Raw genomic sequence first — 27,099 nt, forward strand, 5'->3', positions numbered from 1 at the left:
TAATGGAATATCACTTTTTTTAACCTAAAAGAATGACTAACAGATAAATTATGGTTATTCAGACTTGGGCAGTTGGCAGATATTTTATTAAAAATGAACCAAGTAAGCCTGTCACTTTATGGAAAACAACTGGCAGTATTTGTTGCCAGTTATAAAATTAGATTTTTCTAGTGCAAACTAGAATTTGGAAAAGCTTGTACCTACCACCGTTACATAACAACACACTTTTCTGATGAGACTGGTGGTGTTATTTGCAGATGTAATTAAAAAATATTATAAAATGTGTTAACATTGGAAAGATCTGCTCAGGTCTGTGAATAATATTCCAAGTGACCAATGCGTGAAATTACAAAGTCATGCCTGGTTAGAAGATGCTTTAAAAGAATAAGATAGACCAATGGACTTCAAAGTAACAGAATACAAAAAGCTCATTGAAAGGGTTTAGTGTTCACATGGAACCTAAACCTTGAGATACTACCACTTGTCAAGTTTTGACATGGTGTTTTCTCTTTATATTCAATGAAAATAGCATATTTCCACTGCACGTCATTCTCATAAACACTAATAAAGGATGAAATCAAGGCCACAAGGAAGGAATGAAGTGTTGGGAGAAATACTAAGCAAAGATATTTGTAAATATGTTAGTAATTTTAAGCAAGGATTAACTGTATAAAAATCATAAAGCCTTGAGAGTATGAAAACAATATCAAAGTAGAATACTGGACAGTAATAATATAACGTGGAAGAAAGGCGATTAGTATAAAGCCAGAACTATAAGCTACAGAGTCTTAATTCAGTCTAAAAATATAACTAAAATTATGGGCCTAGTTAGTAGCTGAATAAGAACTTTGAAAGAGTAAGATACTTTTGACAGTGTACTTTGAAACACAATACTGATAGCAAATATTTACATGCTAGTTACTGTAGCACTTAGGTTTTATGTTTTTATTCTGCTTCTTGTCATAAAAAAGCTGAATTTTTCTCTAAGTTTACTAAGAAGAACAGAGTAGCATTTTACATTCTATTTTAATGGTTTCAAGGATTGTGGCTTTTAATGTGGAGCCTAAGAAGGTTTGTTATAGGGAATGACGTGTATGAAAACGTTTGTTGGAAAATGTTTGTTTGCTTGAAGTTTAAATCACATTCATCATAGTAAGTTAATTTCACCCACCAATTTATGACCTTAAAAATAGGAATTATGCTAAAGACATCTCTGATTTTCAAATTTTATAAGTAAAGGAGCTTAATTTTCAAATAGTGCAGAATCCATATCATCAGAATTAGGGCATTCCGAGTTTCTTCTGTTGCTTGGGAAGAGGATATGAACCTCAGATTTTTAAAATTCAAGCATGCTTTTATTTAAAATGTTAAAGGTCATGAATGGGTGAATAGAATTGGAATGTATAACTTCCAAGGGGGAGAAAGAGAGGGGAATTAGGAGATGAACCCACTATCTGTCAGGAAAAGAAATAGTCCAAAAAAGTAGGGCAAATAGGAGTCACAGAATAATATAAAAACTGATCTAAAATATTAGTAACCACAGTAAATGTCAAAAGTTTAAGCTAAGCCTTGAAAAATTAGGTGCAGACTAGTTTAAAAATTCCAGTTTTGTGCAAATATAATGACACCTAAATATAGTGACAAAGTGATCACTTAGGGAGGATGGAGACTATATACTAGGCAAATCCTAACCAAAAAGCTAAAAGAGCTCTTGTAGTATTTCCAAAAATACTTTAAGAACTTTATTTTAAATGAGAGTGAAGTGGTACATGGAGACTTATTACTGAAATGGCCAGCGCTGTCTCTTCAACATGGATCGAAAGTGTAAGAGTGTACTTGAGAAAAGAAAATAACCATTATCAGCATTTTCTATCACTTGGTTTGTGTAGTTTACATAATAGTGTTCAGTGATTATGAATTTTTCATTATATTGTGGCAACTGATTTATTATATTTCAACTCTGAGTGCCTTGCTTGAATATTTAAAAAGTCTGACTTGAAAAAGAGCATTTGGGAACAGCTATATGCATTTGTAGTCTATGCAGAGAATGAGTTAAATGGAACAAAACAACAAACAGAACAACTTTGCTGTGCTGTTTTCCCCTGAAGGCCCTTTGGATCTTTGTTTAATGAGTGAATGAAATTCTGAGCATGTAATCCACTATAAATATTTAACTGATTTTGTTCTAGAATAATGGCAGCTGATCTTTGGAAATTATACATATATTACATATCATAATATATGTTATATATTATATATACAAACATTTATACGTATACAGATACACATATATACATATATACATATATATTTTACATGAAACTGCATTTTAGTTTTATAACCCCATGAAATAGGACTCTCCTACTTGGAGAACAGAGGGCCACATTAATGAAGAGATTGACACAGAGTAAGTAGAAGAACATTGTGGGGAGGATACTGTGTAGGTGGTCAATAAAATTTGAGGCAGGGCAGCCTAATAAAAAAGGCATGGGTTGTAGAATCGTATTGATATCAATAATTACTAATATTTCAAAATTCTTCTGTATATAAAGCTGTTAGCGTGGTGTTTGACCTGTCCTGATCACTCAAAAAACACCACTGCTTATGTTGTTAATATTATAAGAGAAACACAGTTTTAGACTTTTCTTTTGTAAGTTATATAAAAGCATTTTATTTTAAGCAGGTATCCATACATATATATTGGTAAATTTTAAGTTACTCTTACATGCAATTTAAAAATTAATTTTATAAGATAAGAGCCATGTCTTTTAAAGAATGTTTTTAAAATGCTGATAGAAAAAGAAAACGTCAGAAAACAAAAATTTAAGACAAAAAGCACATAGATCATCTACAATCCCAAGCTTAGAGGTTAATGTTATAATTTTGGAGTAGAGCCGAACCTTTCTGGACCATCTTCCAATATATCAAAACAATTTATTTTTTGGTCCTGATACCCATTTGCTTAGGCTCTGTGATGTGGTGATGAAACATGTGTTTGGTTATAGTCAGTTAACAGCTGCTCCAAAACCTTTGGAATTGTCATAGGCAATTAAAACATGGTCTTATCAGAACAACAACAACAACAACAACAACAACAACAACAAAAACCTTGGGAATTTCCTAAGTGATAAGAATGACACAGTTACTTTAATATTTATAACAAGCCCCTTGCAACCACACCTGAGTTTATGTTAATGAGGTGACTTTCTGAAAGTGCCTAGGGATGGTTGACAGGTAAATCAGCCATGTGCCTGGAGGGTTGGAACTTTTAGTCCCACCCCCTTGACCTAGGGAAGAAGAGAGGGGCTGGAGGTTGAATCAGTCACCAGTGACTAGTGATTTCATCAATCGTGCTTATGTAATGAAGCCTCTCCAAAACCCCAAAGGATGGGGTTCAGAGAGCTTCTAAGTTGGTGAACCAGAATGCTTCCACATGCCATTATACAGGGCCCCAAACTCCATGAGGACAGAAGCCCCTTTGTTTAGGATGTTGCCCTATGAATCCTTTCCATCTGGCTGCGGCTGAGTTGTGTTCTTTTACAATCAAATGCTAATCCAGCAAGAAAAATGTTTCTGTGAGTTCTGTGAGCCACTCTGGCAAATTAATTGAATCTAGGGAGGGGCTCGTTGGAATCTTGGATCTATAGCTGGTTGATCAGAAGCCCAAGTGACATATGCTTGGCATCTGGCATGGGCTGGTGGGGCACAATCTTGTGGGATTGAACACTTTACCTGTGGGATCTAATGAACTCATGTAGTGTCAGAATAGAGTTGAACTGTAGGTCACCCAGCTGGTGTCGAGAATTGCCTGGTGATGTGGACCCCCCCGCCCCCGACTTTAGAATTGTTGGGTATAGAATTCTCCGACTCCTAATAGCTTAGCTTGAATTCATTAATTAGGGAATTGAGCCAAGTCTGTTTATCAAGTAGTAGCTGAACTATAAAAAATAAGCATTTCCCAAATTCCTTTCTCATTTGTAGAATAAGGATAATATCCCCATTGACAGAGGTGTAGATTTCACTATTCTGCATGAAGAGTGCTGACTTCTTCTGCTCAGGCATTCAAATTAAAACCAGTAAGCCTTAGAGAGTCTGCTAGACTGAAAACTGAGTGCTGGGATTGTGTGGTTTTCTATGTATCTAGTTTCTGCCATGCCCTGGTGATCCAGAAATGAATTTTCACCTAGTAGAATGAACACCTGCTCAGTAAGCCGATGGCGGAGCGAGGCAGGTGTGAAAGCACTGATTAGCTGAAGGGCGGGGCTGTCTCTGTTCTGGCTTCTTAGGGCCCAGCCTGATTCTGTATACAACCCATGTGCTTTGTGGATGTTTGATGACTGAAAGAGGAATGAATCAGTGGTGTCTGAAGGCTCTGGAAACATTTCCCCTGTCCATTCTGGGCTGTTTCCTTCATCAACCGTTTCTCGGACACGAGCGGAGAACAGTCTGCAAGAGCTCAGTACAGATGATATACTCCTGGTCCTGGGGTGCTTGGCTGGACTCATGTCTGTGAAGGCCATCCGCTTCACTAAGATGGCTATTCCAATCTTGAATTGCTCTTCATTTTTCACTTGTGTATGGTTTCGTCTTTCAAATTAAGACTTTGGAATTCTCTCTATGCAGATTCTGCTTCCCTGCAGCATATTCTCACAACCCTCACTCAGCTCCTAGACTTTCGCCCCTGGATGCTGCAAGTCTTTTTATCTTCCTACACCTAGTCTGGCCTCCGGGACTACTGTTTCTGCCATTTGATTCTTAGGGATTCAGCCCATCCCATTAATCACAGCTCTTTTAACTGCCTTCCTTCAAAGAAGGAAGTCCTCTCTTGGGAAACGCCTTTTTTTAATTAAAGATTTTATTTATTTGAGAGAGAGAGAGTGAGAGAAAGAGAGAGCACGAGAGAGGGGAGGGTCAGAGGGAGAAGCAGACTCCCCACTGAGCAGGGAGCCCGATGTGGGACTTGATCGTGGGGCTCTGAGATCATGACCTGAGCCGAAGGCAGTGGCTTAACCGACTGAGCCACCCGGGCGCCGCTCTTGGGAAAGTCTTACTAGCAATGCGCACACATCGTGGGAACTAAGCTTTCCAAATTGGTTCTTCAGTCTAAGGCATAGATAGTGTAGGGCAGAAGAGGAATAAGGACAAGATGGAGGGGAGGCAGAAAACACTTAGGTCTAATGGGTCAGTTGGGTTGGGAATCTCTGGAGAAGGAAGCATATTTATTAAAATGTGTTAGTTGCCTACTGTGTATCACACGACTGTGTGTGTGTGTGTATGTGTGTGTGTGTGTGTAACCCTGTGAGTTAATATTATTATTTGGATTTTGTGGATGGAGGGAGGGTGAGGATCCAAGAATGAACTTGCTCAAGATGACCCTATTGCAGGGAAGGAGGCAGCACTGGGACTCAGGTCAGTAGAACCCTCAGTCATTCCACTATATCCCATGGGGTCTGCTTCCTCCAGCTCTAAGCCCTCTTGAGGCTCAACAGAAAGAGACTGCAGGATTAGACCTGGACACAGAATCTCCATAGCATATGGAATGAAGAAAGAAATGCAAAAGTACATGATAGATTTGTTTGAACAAAATAATACTAATCAAAACCCACCACCAATAGTAATATAACGCTATATTTATATGTTGCTTTAGACATCTCTGCAGACAGGTATCCTATATTTATCTTTACAGTCAATTAGTAAGAGGAGTCAATTTGATTTTCTTTGTTTGACTTACTTAAATCTATTTTATATCCAAAGGATTGGCAAAAACTAAAAGTTTGTCAAGAACAACTGTTGGAGATGATGGGGAATGAGTAGGACTCATAAGCTGTTGGTGACCCTAACATGTCTGCTTTGGAAGATGCATCTAGTACAATTGAAGAGAGGCATAGCCTCCGACCCAGAAATTTCACTCTTAGAGAAGTTACCGTGTTGTGTACATGGGAAGACTTCTACAATATTGTTCATAACATCATCATGTTCATAAGAAGAAAACTCTGGAAACCACCCAAGTGATCATATTGAATTACGGATAAAAATTGGGATATTAACAAATGGAATACTATCTGTCAATGAAAACAAGCTCATTACACCTACACGTATCAGCTCAACGGCGTGGAGGCTCGCAAAAGCTAAGTCACAGTGCAGGGATGTCATAGTGTGCTGGCTTACCTGTTTGTTTTATAATTCTTACATACAGTGCTCTTACCTCTGTTTTGTACACTGTGGTTCCTGGTCATGAATGGCGAGCTAAAGGGAATGTTAGAATTGACAGAATGTTGGTATTTCCCATAGTAGGTAAAATTCCATTCAAAGGCAATGTCACTCATAATGGACTAAGTCCCATTTACAAAGCACTTTATATTTCACTGGCTGTGCTACAAGAATTTCTGTTTTGTAAGGCAATAGGCGGGTGGTTCTTTCTCTCTTTTCTCAAGGCAGGCAAACAGATATGGAACAAATTGACCCATACAAGTTCTTTCCATCATATTTCAGTAAGCACATATCATGATTCTTTGCTTTTGGAAACCATGAATTCAGACTTGCCTCGTAACTACAGTCACTATAGATAGGTGGCGGGTTGGGGCTAATATTCTATAGAAATTGTTTACTAGCTGAAGGAGAGCGAGCCATAGCAAGCAAGAGGAGCACAGAAATTATTTTGTTCCTTCCTGAAATGTGAGCTAAGTGAGAAAACTGGATTATTATTGGGAAATCCATAAGAGAGAAAGGATTATAAAAATATAATAAAAGACTCTTAAAACAACAATATGCAAGCGAGGGAAAGGGAGGTAATGGGGGATGGAGATCATGCCCTTGATGTGCAGGCCTGGCATGGCAGTGAGAGCTGACATTTATTGGGCACTGGCAACAGGGCTGGCTCTGCTCTCAGCGTCTACTGTAGGACGAGCAATGTTGCCCAAGGATGTGGTTTGCTAGTGATGAGGTGGGCAGTCGGATTCTGGTGAATCTCTCCTGACTACTTCTCTTTTCTACCATAGACAAGGTACATTCCCTGTATTTATTGAATAAATAAAAGATAGCATCTTAACTGTGGGCAGGGCACCAGGGAAAGTCAGCATTCCTACATTTTCAGAATCAAGCCTTTTGGCAGCATGGGCTACTGTTTGGGCTTCGAAGTTGGACTTGACTTCAGTAGTAGGGGACTCCACCTCTCTGGGCCTCATTCCCTCTGGGGAGTGGGTCAAAACTATCTCCTAAATTCAGTGTGGCTTTAAGCTGGGGTCTGGTGGCTGAAGAGGGGTTTTTCCAAGTAGGGAGAGGGTGGAAAGAGGGAAATATGGGGGGAGGTGCCGCATTATGTGACAACAGGGATTGAGACAGTGGGAAAGTGGCATGAACTGAGGCTGGAGCCACTGGCCAGCTTGGGGTCATGGGGACCTTAGAAGCACTAATTTTGGAGGCCCTGGATTTTGTTGTAAGGAAGCCACCACTAATTTATAGTGACCTTGGTCAGTGAATCACTGGTCTGAGCCTTTGCTTCCTCGAATCTTCATTTGGGACAGCAGTGGTCACAATAACCCCATCAGGCAGGTGTTAAATCAGATAACAGCATTTTCAACCTCCAACCATCTATAAAGTTTTGTTCAAAAGTAGCTGTCAGTTTCTGTGTGGTAACTTACAAGTTACCAACTGAGAATAATTAGAAATAGCCAATTTTCCCCCCAGATTTGCATCCATTCCAGTTAAACCTGTCTAGTTCGTATCCAAGCCTTCAGATCTCCCAAACTTCTCTAACAAGCAATCACTAGTAAATTACAGGAAGAACAATGCCATTAGCTTCCCTAACAACTGTGACTCACACATTTCCCTTGGGCCTCATCACTGGGCTTCATTATCAAAGACCAAAGACTTCCCATTTCTCAGGAAGCCTTCGTGCGTCATTATCCAGGACAACACATGGCCTGACCCCCAGGCTGCCGCCCAACAAGGCATTCCTGTCTCCTTACCTGGCAATGGCAAGAGGAATCTCTGGAGTGCTTTGATTTTGTGACAGGTGAATTGATTCAGGCTTCATCTGGTAATGAGGAACTGCATAAAAGAGTCACAAAATTTGGTCAGGTTGTAAAAAGAAAATGATTGGGGACCTAATGGAACTTCAGTGATTTCATCTGAGTGATCTCTGAGTAGTAGGAGCGGGCTGTTTGTTGGTGGTCAGCAGAAACCGTAACCTACATATTCTACAACTCCCCTCGCTCCCGTGGGCGGCTTTTCCCTGAGGCTATAAAAACTGTTTCGAATCGTGAATATTCAATAGGATCAAGAATACTGAATCTGGAATTCATCATTGAGCTTCCTGAAATACAGAATATCACATTGGAAGGTATTTGGTATTGGAAGGGCTTGGTGTGGAAGTGAACCAAAGTTGAATTCTGCATTCAAATGAAAACTTACATAGGAACATAAATAAAACAGTGAAACTTGAGAACTGCTCTGGGCACGGGGTTGCCCAGTGCTGGCCCACGCTCTCCTGAAGTCTCGCATCTCTTCTGCGACAGGGCTGGAGAGCTCCCAGGATTCTGATGTAGACCAGCCGTGCCTACCTGCTTACCAGCAGGCATACGTTTTCTCAATTTTCCCCATTTGATCTTTAAGTTTTGAAAAGATTTGCCAACCACATGAACTGGAGTTATTTAGTAATTACATATGCCATGGATGTGACCACTATTTATTTCCTTTTCATCATGAATAATCTGCCATCCAAATCAGCAAGGGATGTAATCATACTATGATATGAAATGCCATAAAACACTCTCCCAGTTGCTATCCTTAGTAGTAAAGTTAAGGAAGTGAATCGACATTGACATGTCTTAATTCTGGTTGTTGCTCTGTGCTCTTTCTCTGTCCAAGGTGGGTCACAGACTGGACACCTCTGATTGAAGGGCTGTGATTACTTGCAATGTGAATGGGGTCAATGCCTGGTCCACTAGTCACCCATCCCGTAAAATCATTTGATGTCATCAGCAGCCACCCAGAGCTTCTGCCCCTCATGCGCTGAGCAACGTGACATCATTGCACTGATAATCCCAGAAGTCCAAGACGACAACATCTGAACATTTTAGTGAGGATGTTGAGTTTCAGTGTGGAAAAGGGCACAGTTTACTTTAGGTTTTAAAGTTATTTAGAATTGCCAACTGACCCCCACTTCTCCATGAGGGACCCTTGAGAATCTACAAACCCTGGTTAGGCCCACTTAAGCCTAACTCCCTCTGTATAAAGAAAAGCAGACTTGAGACCCACAGATGCAACGCAGCGTGGCCAAAACAAAACAGTGAGTTGGTGGCAGCCTCTGAAATCCTAACCGATGTTGCTTTGTGGGACTATGCTGCCCGTGTTAAGTCTCTGGGTCATGGCTCAAATCCTTGGACTTTGACATAACTCATCATTGTAAGTGAATCAGGTGAATGGTATTTCAAAGGTGGGCATGAACTTGCTGCTGCTTAGCATCTACCAATGATGTGCATACATGCATATGTGTGTGTGCACAATCAAATGAGGGTCTATGTGTGTGTGCATGGGTACCATCAAAGCCAGAGAGACCAAGAGCTTCTCTGGAGTAGTGGGCCAAGCACGTCTTTCTAAAATGGCAGGGGCTGACAGCGTGCCTCCTTCTAGTCGGTTGCCTATGGCAGAAGAAAGACCTCCACCTGAGCCTCAATTTTAATCTCCTTTTTTCAACCAGAGGGCTCTTGAGTAGACTAGGCGGTCCTGGGCCCACCTGGATCACATCATCATGCACACACACACAGGTGCTTCTATATGCCAGGCCCTGAAACAATCCTTTTTAAAAAATGACTGATGCTATAAATCTGGAAATGGAACTTAACCTAATAGTATTGGTGTATGAAAACAAATGTAAACAGCTTACCTCTCTCTGTTCCAAGGACCTGCATTGAATTAACAACAACAACAAAATAACGTTGAGTGAATCTTGGTGATAGAGAATTTTACATTAAACCATGGTTTTTTGGAGCAATTGGTTAGTAGAATTTGGACAACATTTTTGTTAGTATACATTTTTTAAAACCTACAAATAATTCTCCAAAAGACTAAGCAAAATCAAAATGTTATACTCCCTGTGTGAGGCAACAGGCAAATATACAGTCTGCTGATGGGGCTATAAATTACTTTGACTCTTCTGAAAGCAGTTGAACCATAGCTGTCAAGAACCTTAGGATTGCTCCTATCTTCGTCCCAATAATTCCATCGATGAGACTTTTTTCCCTAAGAAAACACCTGAAATCTGGACCCAGTTCCATGCCCAAAGACGTCCAGTACATCATTACTTATGGTGTTAAGCCCTGGAAACAATCTACATGCCCATCTAAGTGAGAACAGTTAAGTAAATTTTGGTACTGTACTGACTTATTGGAATATTATAAATGCATTGCAAGTATTTATACAGAGTATGAAATAGTATACTACAAGTACGTCTCAATGTTATGTGAAAAGTTCCGGCTACAAACTGGACTTAGGATGTTTTTTACATGCAGGCGTGTGTGTGTGTTGGGGGGAGTGTACCAACCTTGGAGCCCAGATCTCCTGACTCACCTTGGCTCCACAGACAGGAAACCTTTAGCAACAAATAGCTCAGAGAGGCATTGAACCTCTTGTCTGAAGCTAGCCAACAGGCAAGCCCCTTTGTTTTGAAAACTTCCGTGTCAAAGAGTTGGGTTCTGGGAAAGAGGCCATACATTTCATCATGGGCAGCAAATCAGGCAAATCTATAGGCTAAGTAAGAAGGATAATGAATCCATCCTAATGAGTGGTTTGAAAGTCTCCCCACTGAGTCTTGCCCGGGACTTTGGACCTGGCAGTTCTAAGGGCCCAGTCAGAGGCTGTTGGGGAGACAGCCTTGTTGAAGACAATCTCAGACCTTTTCAAGGAGTTGGGGGAACAGAGCTGGAAACAGGGCTAAGAAGCCATCTGTCTGGGAGAGCAGGTGTTTTGTTTAATTGAGATCCAGCCCACTTTGTGCTTAAGGGCTCTGGATTTAAAATGGAATGCGATTAGAAAAGTGGGGTAAAATCTCTTCAGTTTACCTACTTTACTTTTTTTTTGTTGTTAGAAAATAAACATTCAAGTTAAATAGTAATGGCTCCCTCTTTCCTTCCTTCCTTCCTCCTTCTCCTCCCTTTTTTTTGTCTTTCAAGCTACTTTCGCTCGGAGGTGTCTGTGTTTCCCGAGGCAGAGAGTCACAGTGTGGGGAGTGGACCTGGGTTTTCAGGGGCTGGCCCTGTCTTCTGCAAGCTGTGGGGACTCTGGAAAATCTTCTACCCCTGAGGATTCTTTTTCTCTTAAGGTTTTGTGCGAATTAAAGGAGACAATGAGTCTCTCTTTGACAGCTCTAATGTGCTATGTGAAGTTGAGTTGGGGCGGGCAGCACACCACTGCGGCTGGGAATGGGTTCTGGTTCCCAAGATATAATGTGAGTGAGCACTTCACACCCAGGCATGGTATTTGCCCTATGAGATGGGCTTTTGTGGTGGAGAAATGGCCTTGACTCTGGGCCCAGACAAACAATGGGGAAGTGTCTTGGCAAAAGATAAGGAGGAAGAATGTGTTTTTCCAGTAGGCGGTGTTGTTCTTCAGATGATATCTACTTCTAGAATGCCAGGCAAAGTCACAAAGAAAACAAACTGTCCTGCATGACCCCTGCTGTCTGAGGCTGACCTTGCTACTTCCTTCTTGCTCCTTACTGATTGGAAGGCCTGTTGTCTTTGCAGGCTGACCCACGAGTTGTGGACTACACATCATCTTGGGTGGCAGCTGTCTGCAACCAGGGACACATAAATTTGACCCACAGGAACAAGGGGGTGGAGTCAGAGAGTGCCAAGTAGCAGAGTGCCACACCCACCTTTCTCCTTCCGGGGGCGGGGGTGCCCTTGGAAAATCCAGCAACTCCCAGGAGAGGGAGAGCCGGGTGAGGTCCTGATTGGAACCAGGGCTCACTTTCTCATTCAGCAGTAATGTGCCGTCCTCCTTGCCATGATTATCTGATGAATGAGAGGTAGTAAGTGTCTTGCTGAGTGACAAGTGAGAAGTGCGACTTTTGATTTTAGCATTCTCGTAAAGCCAAATAAGAAAGGACAGACGGACAGACAGAACAAAAGAAAGAAAGAAAATAGATGACCCTCTGCCATCTGTATGTAAGAGCATGGTCGAAATACTAAGACAAGAACCAAGTCCCTTAGGAAGCCAGTGGGAATGAGGTGAGGCCATTCTGGTTGTTGGAGAGTGACTTTTCATCAGTCACAGCGGACCTACCACTTCTTAGGGAACTTGCTCATTGGGGGTTAGGGAGCTGAGTGTGGAGGGGCTCTAAGGCAGCTCCATGATACCTGACTTGCATGCTGTTTATTGAGCTTCTACTGCTCAGCTGGTCATTATGCACTTGCTTTGAATTACTTTAACTTTTTTACAACAACTTTGCAAAGAAGTATATCTATCTCTATTTTATGGCCAAGAAAACAGAAAGAGGGGTGGGGTTGTGTGTATATTCAAACCCAGGTCTGTGTGAGTCTGTATCTCAAATTTTTTGTACTGAGCCAGCTTGTCTTCTCTTATGAAGACCAAATGTCAAGGTATAGTACAATTTCCAATATCCTATTTCTGTAAAGCTGAAGACTGGAAGCCATTGGTAGAGGCTTTATGTCTTCCATGGAAACTGGGTGCTCTTCATTGGACTGGTGAACTCCTCAGTATATTCGGGTGGCAAAATAAAACCTTGGACTAAGATCTGGATCTTGACATGTTTTGCTTTAGTTTTCTCATCTTCAAAGTAGAGCTAATAATACATTTGAGCATAGCTCTTATGAAAATTAAGTGTGATAAAGTCTCTGAATCAGATAGTGTCTTGCCCATCACAGATGCTAATGCACAGAAATCCCTTCTTTGTTTCCTAGGACAAAATTTCCACTTACCTCACTTAAGTCCTTTAAGTTTATCTGCCTGTAAGGAAAATAAATACGGTGTTACATAAAATACACTTCATAATCAAGATAAAATCACTCTGAGCACTTAAAAACCTTTGACTGCGTTTTCATTGCCAAATTAACAGCCATGGTCCAGTGTGATATCCATCACTGTACTATAAAGCAAAAGCCAGGTTATTTTTCTCATAATTGTCTAAGCAACAGAAGAAGTTACGAGGCAATATGAAAGGTGGTGACAGAAAGGGGACATGAATAAACTAGCTTCTCATTTTTGGAGAATTTCAATAACGTCTTCATTTCTCCTGACATTTGGTTTTCCGTGTTGGGTTTCATTAGCACAGTCGGACCTGCTATTATTAGCTTGATTGCAAAGTTCTTCGTGTTTTGCTTTGAGGAAGCATAAAGAGTCTTACGAGTGAAGTTGTAGGGTACAGCGGGATTCCCAGGAAGCCGATGCTTCCGTGAAGGGAGACTGAGACAGACCATGAAATGAATGATGGGGTAAGAACTCAACGCACAGTGTGCTGACGTGCGCCCTGGGCAGGTCTCAGAAGAGCCAGCAAGCCTTTCGTGGATACTGTCAATTCAATCACTTTGCCCCTCTGAACCTCGTCTTTCTCATCTGCAAAATGGCCCCAAGAGCATTCATCTTGGGGGGTTACTGTGAGGATTGCTAGCGATAAGGATGACAATGTGGGGCGCTCAGTGGGCTCTGCTGTTGGGATGTGGTCAAAGTCAGATGAGGAGTGATGAAGGCGTGGGGGTGACAGGCACATTCTATCTGCCTGGGTCTGCTGGAGAGGGTCTGGTCCCGAGGGAATGTGGGGAGGTTTAGACAGCAACACCAGCCGCAGAAGACGACTGTTGATCTAGGGTGATGGCGATGAGCCCAGGAGCACACAGCGCTCGGATGCTGCCTCCTGCTCTCAGACCACCAAGTAGCAGGCAAATGGACCGAGGGCCATATTTTGTAACCAGCTCATCAGCCCATCAGGGATGGTACGTCTGCCCCCTGCCTCCCACTTTTAATGGGGCAAGTGGGAAGATAAAGAGATATGATCAGAAGTAATAAACTTGAACAGACACCCATAGTATTAATTATTTGGGTTAAATTGAGGCTAATTTCTGTTTTTAATGTTTAAGAGACTCTGGCATTTTAGGATTACTGACCGATTGGCCATGTGGCCTCAATTTAAAATGTGCAATTGATCGTGACTTTAAGTGACAAGAGTCAAGCTACGTTTGCCTCCACTTACAAAGATTTCAAACTTTTGGAGAGAACTTGAATTTTTTCTAGATTTACATATTTACCTTCTTAGATTTATAAAAATTTATGAAGTTTTGCTCGTTAGGGTTTAAAGTTAGGTGTATACAGGTATTTCAAATGTTTAAGGAGGTTTAACTGAGTTTGTAAATAAGTCTTATTGTCTAAGGTTCCTTAACCTACCTAGTGTGACAGAGTGTCCTTCTTTTTAGATAGAATTGCTTGATTTGTAAATAAGTAATATACTTGATCAATGGAAATGTGAGGCTTTTGGAAAGTTAGGCTTTGGAAGTGGTAACATTAAAAAATGGCTTTTTAAGTAAGAACCCCAGTAATTGTAGGAGTGTTTTCTGTGCATGGCAATGTCTCTGGGCCTGGAAATGCCTATGTTGACAAGACTCCCTTTATCTATAAAATGAAGGCATCGGGCTTTGGGGTGGTTGGGGGTGGTTGGGGGGAGACCTGCACAGTCACAAAATGGCAGAACGGGGTGGGGACCTGCCTGCCCCCCCTGCCCCCGAGAACCACACCACCTCCCTGAGAGCGTCTTTCATCTCGTGTAAGTTGTCCCATGTTCTGTTTCAGAGATGGCCAATAAACCGTGGTCACTGCCCACATGGCACGAATAAGCTTCCTTGACATCCTTTCCTGTGCAAAATAGGTGCTCAGTGTGTATTTGAGGATAATCCATTTTACTTGTAAAAAGAGCCCTTCTTGAGCCTCCCTTGGATTTCGCTTAGTTTTAAATAAACCAGGTTTGAATCCTTGCTCTGTCATCTGTGAGCTCCCTCATCCTCTGGAAGTGAAGTCCCTTCTCTGAAGCTTGGTTTTCCCACCTGTAAAATGGGTAAGCCCACACAGAAATGAAGAGGGTTGATTAAGGTGCTCATGAAATAATATACATGAAAGCTATTTGGAAGAAAATAACACCTTCCATCTGCAGAACGCCTTTCACAGTGACCCTTTCTTTTAAATGGAACTTTTGTTCTGAGATAATTGTAGGTCTCCTGCTCATGTAAGAAGGTATACAGAGAGATCCTGTATGCACCTCACCCAATTTCCCCCAATGGCAACATCCTGCAAAACCATAATAATTAAATCCACTCTAAAATCAGTATTTCCCGTTAAGTTCCCGTTCCCATGCAAATTTGTTTATCTTCTTGGTAATCCATGCTTCCTCTCTTCAGGGACTCTGGTTTCTCAATATCTCCACCGATTTTTTTTTGTTTTCACTTTCCAAATCGTCAGGATGTACATTTTTGTCCCCGAGATTGCTTGAACTGACATGGTGCTGGCTTTGCTGGTTGCAAAGGGAAAACTGTAGTTTTGTTGGTTAAATAGCAGGTACCTTCTGTAAATTAGATTTTGGCTTAACCCTGCAGCATGGGGTTGGAGTTTGCTGAAGCTACAGGGAGACGTCGTGGCTCGTGACCTCTCTGCATTTCGGTGTCCCTCTCAGTAAACTGGAGATTGTGATCTTGCTCTCCGCACAATGTGCTTGTGGGACTACATGAGGTAGAGCATCCGAAAGACCCCAGAGTGGACCCATTGTATTTAATCAGAGCTCAGCAAATGTTGTTTCCCCTGATGATTACTCAGGATGCTTTTATTTGGTGCACATGCCATGGCATTAAAAATACAAGGGAGTTATTCCCTTTTTAATCTCTTTCTAATTATGTCAAAGAGAGAGTCTCCATGTGGTGATGACTTTATCCAAATATTGCTCTTGCATTTAATTGTCTTTAATTGTCTGAGAGAGGAAATGCCACTGGCTCAAAGTTTGGGTCTGAAACTGTCTGTGTTGTAGTTATGCTAATGATGTTCCCCTTTTAAGTACATTTCCTTACTTTAAAAAATGAGCTGAGCCAAAAATATTAAGTACGTGGATATGATAAAAATCATAACGGTACATCAATGGTTGAGAATGCCCAGTGAACATTCCCCTGACTTCAAAGTTCTCTTCTAGCTTTCAGTCGTTGGTGAAGGATTTAAGTGGCGTGTTCATGAACTGAAGTGCTTCGATTCAGCAATGGTTTTGTGAAGCCAAGACCTAGCTTTCAAACAGAGACTGGCTGAGCAGGTGGAGACAAATGGGTGCAGCAATGGGCAGAGCCGCATTCACCATCGGGAGAACAGAGACCGTTGTAAAGGGCTGCAGCTGTCGGCTGCCTTCAGTGGCCACCGTGGATTACCCCATGTGAATCACAGCCTCCCTTGACAGAGTGCCGTCCATCCCCAAGTGCCCACAGAGCAGCTGGTAGGAGGGGAGCGGGCACTAGTCTTCCTGCATGGACTGAAGCAGCTCAGCTCTCCAAAGTCCCTTCTGTTTTCAGAGAAAGTGAAGCTAGCCACAGCCTCCTGTGGTTGTGGACAGGCCACGTGTGGGTCATTAGAAATGGCCATCTGACTACCAATATGGCGCCCAACTCAAAATGAATTTGGCAGCTCTCCTCCTCCTTCCTGGTGTCTCACACAGGCTCTGCATGTTTTTGACCCTTCAACAGTCCTACACCAGCCCTATAACTTTGACCAAGTCACCTAACCTCTGTGAATCTTAGTGACCCTATGTGCCCAGTGGGTAGGGAAGTGATTTTTACCAGGCACCTACTACGAACCAGCCACTGAGCCTTTGAAAACCATACTTTAGAGGGCTGCTGGAAGCATATAGTAAGATGGGATGTCATGACACTCTGGAGGGGTTGATGGTGAAGAGACCTAGCCAGGTTCTTGTCACTTCTAAAAGCGATTAAACAAATTTAACTATGGCTGCAGAAACCCAAAAGGATGCAAAATGCAAACTTGTAAGGATTCCAACACCATGGTGTTGGCTGCACTATAGGTTGGAGTGATCCAGACTGCGGAGGAACTCATTTGCAGATCAAGGGAGTATTATTTTAGACGCTGGAAGCTGGAGCATATGTAGGAACGGCCTAAAGACCATCAAAGCTTTACTGACAGATTCTTGGAAACTGGTTCCCTCTGGGTCCTTAGCTCCGCCCGCATGTCAGATTCACCCAGCAGAGCTTTAAAAAACAGTGGTGGGTTCTTCTTACCTCTCAGAGTGATTAAAGCACATACTGGGGAATAGTACTTTTAAAAAAGCTTTCCGAATTATTTTAAGGTAAAGCCGGAATGAGAAACATTGCACTAGAATATATAGCCTGTATTTCAAGAGAAAAATAGGGTTATGGGTGCCTAATTCTGTTGGGAACAGATGGGAGATGATGTTCAGGTATTTTTCTTTCTTTCTTTGCCGTGGCAGATATTCTCCTAGGCGCTCTAGAGAAATCCTTACCACTCTGTCACATGGGGACAGTTCCGCTGTCTTCACAAACACGGAAACTCAGAACCGTTTGAGAGCTTTATGAGATGAGGTAGCCAGAAGTGACTCAGTGGGGATCCAAACCCAGTTCTGCTGGGTCCCAATACCTGTCCTTTCCAGGATGAAGAAACAGGAGGAAGAGAAGATCCTCTCTTTTTCTCCACACTGAACAACCTCATCAGCTCTGATATTTTATTCATCCTATGTTTGACCTCCTTACTTCTCTGAGTTTTGACCAGTTCTGAACATATTAGACTATTTGGTCAGTAGCGTCAGGGATTTTATGTTTTTTACATTTTACGTTTCCAGTTCTGATGACATCACTTTATGGGTTTCGTGGTCAGTTATTGGCTGTTGTCGCCTCCCTGTTTCTCTCACTTTGAAACTAGAAATCAAAACAGAGCAAACTTGGTGACTCCCAGTCTGGCTAGGAAACGGCAGAAGGAAACACAGATTTATCGAAGATGTACTATGTGCCAGGCAGACACTGCGCTAGGAACTACGCACACTGAACTGAGTCAGTCCCCCCTTTTGGGGTGGAACAGACAGACCTGTATCCAAATAATTATACAGGGTGAGGGATAGGCCAGGGTGCCAACAGGAAACGGCTCAAGGTCACAACTATGTGCTGGGCAGGAAGTGTGGAGCGCTTGGCATGATTCGTCTTGTGTAATTCTATTAGCCCATGAAGTAGGGGGTAGGTATTACTGTTATCCTCACTTTACCGCCCAGAAGGACGAGGGCTGGGTGAAGTTTAGTCATTTGCTCTAAAGCACTTTCTCAAGCTCTGCACTATTGACCTTTGAGGGCTCATTATTCTTTGTCATAGGGCGGTCCCGTACACTGCAGGGTGTTTAGCGGCATCTCCGGCCTCCACCCACCAGATGCCAGGAGAATTCCCACCACCTGACTCGTCACAACAAAATGTGTCTCTGGACACTGCTAACTTCTCCGAGGGCAAAGACACCTCCAACCCAATCTGCCAGTTCATAAGAAGGAACACCTAAATTTCAACTGGGGCAGTTGGAATCAACACCTGAGAGCTTGCATCCCTCCCCACACTGCAAAGGCCAGTGGAGAAGCTGGCAGACCAGGGGAAATGGCACGGGGGAGACGAGGGTTCTGCCTGGAGGAGGTATGTTTGCGTGGGGCTGCCAAGGATGAAGAGATGAAGAGACATTCACCAGAAAAATAAGGGGGAAATGGCCTTTTAGGCTCTTCAGCGTTCCCCAGCAGAACCAGTGATGACTGGGTTTTCCACAGAAGCTCAAAATGTGCCTGATATTTTTAATTTATCTATGAAAAATGCTGACTAACTAATGCCTTGTGCTCCAGCCTGCTGATTCAAGCTTTCCATAAGAAAGCATCATTGATTCCATGCAGGAACAAGAGAGAAATGTTAATCTCTGTTCTGACTTCAAAAATGAGGGCATTCTGGAAATTCAAACTCTCTTGGGGGGAAAAAAAGCACCTATTCGCATTTGTTACATTTTGTGATTGTTGTTGGCTGCCAGCTGACCCACACGTTTGGGAATGGGATTTTGTCATCAGCTAATGACAGAGAGTTGGCAAAAATGGCAATAATGTTTTTGACAAATGGGTTTTCACGCATGGTTGTATTCCCACAGCTGGGGTGGTGAGAAGCTGGGGGGCAGTATTGGTCCACAAGTAACCTGAACCCCCTTTCAGTTTTTACGTAAAAAGTCCTGATTTCTTTCTGGCACTTAACATTTCCTTCTGTAACAATTCAGGTCTCAAGTGAGGCTTTGTTTCAGTTTTATTACAAACAAGGTGTATTTTCTTTCTTTGTTTTTTTTTTTAAACGGTTTTTATTTATTTGTCAGAGAGAGAGATAACAGGGGGAGCGGCAGGCAGAGGCAGAGGGAGAAGCGGGCTTCCCACAGAGCAGGGAGCCCGATGCAGGACTCCATCCCAGGACCCTGGGATCACGACCTGAGCCGAAGGCAGACGCTTAACCGACTGAGCCACCCAGGCGCCCCAAGAAGGTGTATTTTCTGTTAAAGAATCAAGGTGCAGTTTTCTAAGAGTATTTTCCCTCCAGGCATCATTGGTTCTTCCCAGCACATTAGGGACACTATTTCCCGAGATCGCTGGTTGTCCTCCTCACCCTCCTGAGCCCACCAACCTCCCTGGGCATTTCACCAGCAACAACACCAAACCTGTCACCTGGGACCTTTCTGGACGTCAGGGAAGCTGATCCTCTGAGGGAGGGGTGACCGGCGGCTCTCCGGCCGGGGGGGCAAGGGCTGGTACTTCTTTGGAAGAGTGACAGGTGGCCTGTGGGAAGAGTCACAGTGAGAGTCTGAGAAGGTTAGCTGTGCAGGTGCCTCCTCAACCAGCCCTAGCCTCCGTGTCCCCAGCTTTGGGTGGGAAGTCCATTTTGGGGTGCTGGCTCCTTGACAGGGCAGTCTGATCCATTTCAGGTAGCTGCGATTATCCGAATACTGTAGTCATTCTCTTACTGAGCCTAAAGCTCCCTCCCTGCAACGTGCCCTTTGGTCTTGTTCTGTTTTCCAAAGGGCGGGATGTCATTTTCTGCAGGGCATCATAGATTTCTCAATATGCCACCTATCTGAGATGGAGGAAGACTGGAAGATGTGAGCTCTTTAAATGCCCCCAAAGAATTAGGAACATGTTTGAGAGTCAGTGAATATCTCACTCACCCATTTATTCTGACATTCACTCATTTATAAAGCCTATCAGGCACTATTGATGGAGGCTGGAGATGCAGAGAGCAAAGACACAGTCCATGCTCAAGATACTTCCCTCCAGAGTGGCAGAGAGAGAAGCCATGAGAGGTTACCAGCAAGGGTGGTTCGCGCTGTGATGGAGGTCCTCTTGGGCCTCCGAGTAGGACAGCAGAGTGCCTGACTCACCCAGAGCCTGAGAAGTCAAGGCTGTGACTCTCACCTTTATGTGTATGTATAATAGAATGATAGTAGTATTTCTATATATACCAGATAGAAAAATCTATGTGCATATATAAATATAGGCCTATACGTTGTAAGTTCCTGAAGGCATTTTCTAGGGCCAGTACTCTCGGGGGGGGTGGGTTTCTGTACTAAACGGAGGGAAGAAACAGGGAAAGGGGGCACATCTCGGACTGATGAGTGAAGGTACGTGGAGTGGCTGACTTGTTCGACCTTGTTCACTGGCAAGCTCATCTTAGTTTCTCAACTATCAATGGTTCGTGTTTTTCTTTTTTAAATTCTGGAACTAATCATTTAAGTGCGTAGCAAAATACAATTTCTATTTTAGGTGTCTTACCGAGGAGGTGGTAAAGGAGTCTGCAGAAGGAAAGAGAATCAGAAATTAAATTTATTGTTCTCTGAGCAGAAGTAATGCTTAACAATTTTGGGGTTTACAAATAGAAATGACAAATCCCAACCAAACGTCTGGGTTATATTTTTCAAGTGATATCTAAGCCTTTACATTGTCCACATCCCCATGCTTCTAAAATAAAGAGTGGGTAACAAACACATTTTAATGATTTCTCTTACCTTGTTTCCCTTTGTGGGTCTGTCTCCTGAAACATAAGAGGGAGAGCAGTGAGTTTATGGAAAATGTCATCAAGCTAGTTTTACATATGTTTGAATGGAAATCATTCCCATTTGAATAATCTTGATGATAATGTCAGTTAAGGTTTGTTGAGATCTTATTAGGTACCCAGGACCTAATTATACTAGTTATGTGATCTCATTCGATCCTGGCCTTTGTTCTGGAAGTGAAGAGCGAGGTATGGGAAAGTTACTCTCCAGTCACCCCGTAAATGGTAGAACGAAGACTTCATTGCATGCGGTACGACTCCCAAGGTCCCCCTCTTAACCACTAATTCTTGATTAGAATTAACATTCTTATATATCTCTATAGTTATCTCATTATTTCAAATTCCTGCCAAACACCCTCACTGGATATTTCTGAGCAGAGGAAAATAGCATCACAGTATTTTCCAGATGGGAGGGTTTTTCTAAGACTCCCAAATCCAACTTTTATTTTAGACCAAAGTAAGGACAAACTAGGTAGGACAGTTGCTCAAGACCACCCAACCCGAGAAAAGCCTGAATGAAGGTCAGGAAGGCTTTTCCTGACTCTTAGGTAGTTTTATTTCCACGATTGGATTCAACTCAAAGACAGTTATTGGGCTACTACTGTGAGCTAAGAGTAGCACAGAACCAGGCGCCAGAATAGAGAGACAACAGGCCTTCCCCTCAAGGTGCTTATGGGTGTTCGGTCTCCAGGCAAAGGTCTGGGTTCTGGGGATGCAGTGAGGGGGGTGATACACTGTCCCTGTCACCAGAGGGTTTATACCTAGGAGCACAGATGTGCACTGAAAACACTATTAAATCCCTGAGAATTTGAGAGAGAAGGTCATGGTATTAAAGGGACACACAGGACATTTAAGTTAGTCCCGGGGTGTCAGAAAAAGCCTCCTTGAGAAAGCAACGTTCACTGATCTGTAAGAGCGGGTGTGGTGTCGCAAATGGTGTTTTATATGGCTGTGGGAGGAGCTAATGGGAAAACGTGGCTCCCGTCAGAGGTGGCTTCACCCTGGGCTGCTTACTGGTCTCCACGTGCTTTGTTTCCTTGTGTGTGAAGCAACGAGTCCGGATGGGCTCAGTGGTTTTTAACCGAGCTCTGAAGGGCGCCCTGGGCTCCCCTGGAGACTCGTAAGGAGCAGGAGGGTTATGGGACTGGTTTCTGGCTCATTGTCGTATGTCACGGGAGGCTTCATTCCATCTGTTTCCAGATTTCTTTTGGGGAGAAGTCCAGCTGGCCCAGAAAAACACAACACTACAAACACTTGTCTGGATGATTTCAAGGGCTCTTCCGGGTCTGAGATAATTACTTGAGTGAGCAAAATTACCATTCTCCGTATTTTGCTTTTGGAAAACACTTTTTAAATGGATAGACTAGATTTCTCAGCATACGTTCAAAGACTAATGGCAAACAGGAATCGTAGATATTCTTGGCATTGTAAAAACCAAATAGGATCCGGGATGGATTTCAGCAACAGTAGCAATCTAGTTAATGTGAGATGTTTGGCTATATCAATGGTATTTCCAAAGAGCCCAGACCACATGATGTCCTCTTAAGGCACCAGGTCAGAAAACGTAAGATTAAGTTCGTCTCATTTTGTTGTGCTTTGGCTTGACCCACAGAGCTCCCCAGTGGACTGTCTCGCTGTTCGTATTGATGCCTTTCCCTGTGAAGCTAGACGCTGGCTTTCTAAGAGGCCTTTCTTTATAGCTACCACTATATCTATGGGGGATCAATTCAATTTACTGGAAAAAAAAATTCAATAAAGAGACTGAGTATCGGGGATTCAGTAGGCACATTCCATTTATCATTTCAGAGATATCTATCCCCATGGCTTCAGTGACTGAGCTCAGAAAAGGACATCTCTCTTCCTTTTATTCATTGGCTTATTATTGTGCATGTAGGGTATGTCAGGCATGGGTTCATTTGTAATATATTTATTGGTGCAGGTGTTGGGGAATATGATACCCAAACAAAAGTTGCTATTCCCATGTAACTTGTATTTCAGTGGCAGGACGTAGAAAACAAATAAAAGTATACAATGACCATGACGGGTGAGGACATGTGCTCCCAAGAAAAATGCAACAGAGTGCGGGAGAAAGCAGGGCCATGGAGAGAGCAGGAGCATGAAGAGTTCTCCATCTGTCGTGCAAGAGAGATGGGGAACGGGGTGACCAGTTTTAGGCAGATCCCAGAAAGACTCTCTGATTAGTTAATGAGAGCAGAGAGCCAAGGAAAGTGAGGGAATCATGTGACTGTGTGGGCAGGAGTTTTGTGACAGAGGGAAGAGCAAGTGCAAAGGCCCTGAGGTGATATGAATAAGAGGGGGGTACCATCTGAATAGTGGTTGCTGAGGTAGGGACGTGCCCAGATCACCTGCTGTCTTGTAGGCTGTGGGAAGAGCTTTGTCTTAAACACGTTGCATCTTCTGATACACTGTTCATGTGTCCTGTGTCTTCATTATAATATGACATTTTCTCTGGCATCACTTAGACTTAGTTCCCCACCCCCGACAATTAAAAAAATTTTGTATATGATATCATTAGCAACAGCTGTGGAGATTTTGGCTCTCTCAGGTATGTCTATTAGTAGTCATTTATGCTGTCAAACTTCACTTGTTTGTTGCTTAGGTAATTCAAATCCTACGGACTAGTGGGTAAGAGTGAATTTCAAGAATCCTACAAGTGAGAAAACTGGATCAAATAGGCAAAGTACCATGCCATGCTGTGATAATTCCTGAAATCCAACCAGCTTTGCGTTGGGGGGGGGAGTGTTTAATAAAGTAATAACAGCTCAGGTATTTGGGATAATGGAAGAAGATGAGATACGGAGTGGATTTTCTGGAGTTTGAATCTTGATTCTGCTGCTTACTATAGGCAGGATCATAGCAGGCCCTCAATAAATATTTATGAAATAAGCAAATGGATTGAAGGACAGCTGAGTTTTCTCATCTGGAAAAGTGAGAAATGGCTATTCACACTTCACTGGAATTCATGCATGGAATACACAGGTTAATGCACTTCAAGTATGTGGCTTGTTAATGCACGCCCAGTTATTAGCATTATTGTGTGATGGACAGTTAGAGGGGGAATGACAATTTACTCTCCTTGTGAAGTACACACAAATACTCTCAAATGCTAGGAAAAGTTTCCCCTCTGTCACATAAGAAGACCCAAATGTTTGTTCTCTGGGGTCCTCCTTCCCTTGAAATTCAATAAAGTGGGTTTCACGAGGAGGAGGCTGGCATGCTCGCCATCTGGTGGCCATCTGGGTAATTAGCACCATCTGCCAACAGCGTGTCCTCATTTGCTCTTCGCTCTGCAACAAGATTGATTTCACTTCCGCTGCAACATTTATTGCTGCTTCAGCGGTAATGTGGTGAGATGAGCACAGCATGGCTGTAGAATCTGATGGATGGGGTTGGACTATTACCTCCACAACTTATTAGGGAGAAATCACAAAGAAATTGTCAACCTTACAGGGTTCTGTGAAGTATAAGCAAAGGATCCTGTTCTGTTGGAGCAGCTTGTCCAGCGTACAAAGCTTGCTGTTAAATTTTAGGAATTTTGCAATGCGGTTGTTAAACACAGCCGTTATTAAAAAATAAACTATTTCATGTACACTTCAGTTATATCAGATTGCCGAACTGTCTTCCAAGGGGCTGTGCTATTTTGCGTTCCCACCGGCAATGCATGAGAGTTCCTGTTGCTCCATATCTTCACCAGCATTTGGTGTTGTCCGTCCTCTGGATTTTGGCCATTCTTCAAGGTGTTTAGTGGTATCTCATTATTGCTTTAATATGTACTTCCCTGTTGACGTATGATGTGGAACATCTTCCCATATGCTTATTTGGTGACGTGGCTATTGAGGTCTTTGGCCCCCTTTTTAATCGGACTGTTGGTTTTTTTATTGTTGAGTTTTACGAGCTCTTTGTATATTTTGGACAACAGCCCTTTATCGGATGTGTCTTTTGCATATATTCTCTACAGGTCTGTGACTTGTCTTCTTGTTCTCTTGACATTGTCCTTCTCAGAGCAGAAGTTTGTAATTCTCAGGAAGCCCAGCTCATCAGTGATTTCTTTCATGGATCGTGCCTTTGGTGTTTTGTCTGGAAAGGCATCACCACCCCCAAGGTCGTCAAGGTTTTCTACTCTGTTATCTTTTAGGAGTTTTATAGTTTTGATTTTTAATTTAGGTCTCTGGTCCATTTTGATTTAATTTTTGTAAAGGACCTAAGGCCTGTGTTTAGATTAATTTCCTTTTTTTTAAAGAAGAGGATGTCCTGTTGTTCTAGCACCATTTTTTGGAAAGACAATCTTTGCTCCATCGGATTGCCTCTGCTGCCTTATCAGAGATCAGTGGACCATATGTGGCTTGATTTCTGGGCTCTCCATTCTGCTCCACTGATGCATTTGTCTGCGCTTTTGCCAATACCGCACTGTCCTGATTACGGGGCCTTTATAGTACGTCTGGAAGTAGGATAGTGTCAGCGCTCCAAATTTGTTCTCATACTTTTTTTCCCCCAGAGATCTGTTTTCGGATATTTACCACTGCTTGTAATCTGGTGTTGGCACTACTACTAATGAGCTGAGTGATTCAATACAAATTGGCCTCTCTGGGCTTCCGTATCCTCATCTGTGTCTTAAACGGGAGGACAGAGATACGTAGGATCCAAGCATGTGTTTCTTGATAGAAGGGACAAGACACAACAGAGTGGCAACAAATGGAATCTTTGAAATCATTCACGTGGGGTTCAAATCCCTCCTCTATCACTTACTGAGTGACAGTGGGCAAATCATGCAAACGCTCTGGGCTTTGGGTTCCATGTCTGCAGAATGCAGATCAAGAAGCATAGCTCCTTGGAGGTGGTTAGAATTAAATAAAATAATACTTGTTTTTCACTTAGCTGTCATTTGATTTATGTTAAATATATGCCATACCCTTTATCTATGAAATATGATCATGAAGATCAACACTTCAGAAATGGACCATCAGTGTAATGTTCTGTAATTAGAGAGACAGACTCTGGGCTAAAATGGATAAAACCTGGGCTCAGTCACAGTATTCATCATGTCTAAGAGTTTTATGATATATGGACGTGAACCATCAGGACTGCATGTCCTGACGATTAATTATGGAAGAGCTTAAGAAGCAACTTAGGATCCAAGTGGCTAATGTAGATCTGACAAGGCTCCTTTGAGAAACCTCTCCAAGTCTGTTGAAGCGTTCAGAAATTAATTCCAACAATAAGTTGCTGACACCCTTCTTTGGATTGGGCGGGAGAGAGTAAGTTAGGCTAAGCCACGGATCTGAGAGGGACATACCTTCTTTAGCAACTGCTCAAATTGGGTCAGAAAGTATAGTCTCAGGAGCGTGTACACCAACATGCACTTGACCATGTACAGCTGCATGCTGGGGTTAGTGATGGATGTGGGATAGAAGCATCTTCCCCAAACAAGGCTGGGGAAGGTCTTCTCTGCTGACCTGGATGTCTCAGGGAATGGAGGGAGGGAGGGCATGTAGGGCACGTGAGGGACTAAGACTTCAGGGGGTGACTTGGGCAGTGGGGTGGGTGGGTTTGTGTGTCTGGATTCACAAAATGTTAGAGACCATTGTGTTCTACTCTCTTTCTACAGATGGGATATTAAGGCCCAGTGAGGGAATATCATTTGCCTAGATTTAGAAACAGAGAAAGAGATGGGACCAGAAGCAAGCAACCCGGGCCTCTTGACTTGCTCCTCCACAGGCCCCCACCTAGTGGGGGTGTATGACTGAGGGTCACAGGCTCGTCTCCAGCTGGTCCAGTGACACCTGGAAATGCTGATTGAATACGCTTTTTAAAATGGGCTAAATTTGAGACTTAATTGAATAAATATTTACTATGCGTCCACTATGTGTGCAGCACAGCGCTATGTGTTTGCTGTAGGGATAATAATGTTCAATAAATGTTGATCCTTGTGATTGAGGAGGCTAGCTTGTTTTTCATGTTCATCTACAAGACT

General features: G+C 42.7%; 1 protein-coding gene across 1 annotated transcript in view; it reads right to left on the minus strand.

Annotated features, from left to right (window-relative positions):
- The window catches only part of CLNK (cytokine dependent hematopoietic cell linker), a 161,747-nt gene that overhangs the window by 18,360 nt on the left and 116,288 nt on the right, over positions 1-27,099 (minus strand). The window contains exons 9-15 of the mRNA XM_025887445.2: positions 21,061-21,086; positions 20,828-20,847; positions 19,727-19,837; positions 12,942-12,969; positions 9,887-9,905; positions 7,968-8,049; positions 6,206-6,246 (exon numbers count right to left, since the gene is read on the minus strand). Of these exons, the coding sequence (XP_025743230.1) occupies positions 6,206-6,246; positions 7,968-8,049; positions 9,887-9,905; positions 12,942-12,969; positions 19,727-19,837; positions 20,828-20,847; positions 21,061-21,086 (327 nt within the window). The remainder of the gene's footprint in view (positions 1-6,205; positions 6,247-7,967; positions 8,050-9,886; positions 9,906-12,941; positions 12,970-19,726; positions 19,838-20,827; positions 20,848-21,060; positions 21,087-27,099) is intronic.

Source organism: Callorhinus ursinus, unplaced genomic scaffold (assembly GCF_003265705.2).
Source record: "Callorhinus ursinus isolate GAN/ISIS: 27379988/994484 unplaced genomic scaffold, GSC_fseal_2.0 scaffold4, whole genome shotgun sequence".
NCBI lineage: Eukaryota > Metazoa > Chordata > Mammalia > Carnivora > Otariidae > Callorhinus > Callorhinus ursinus.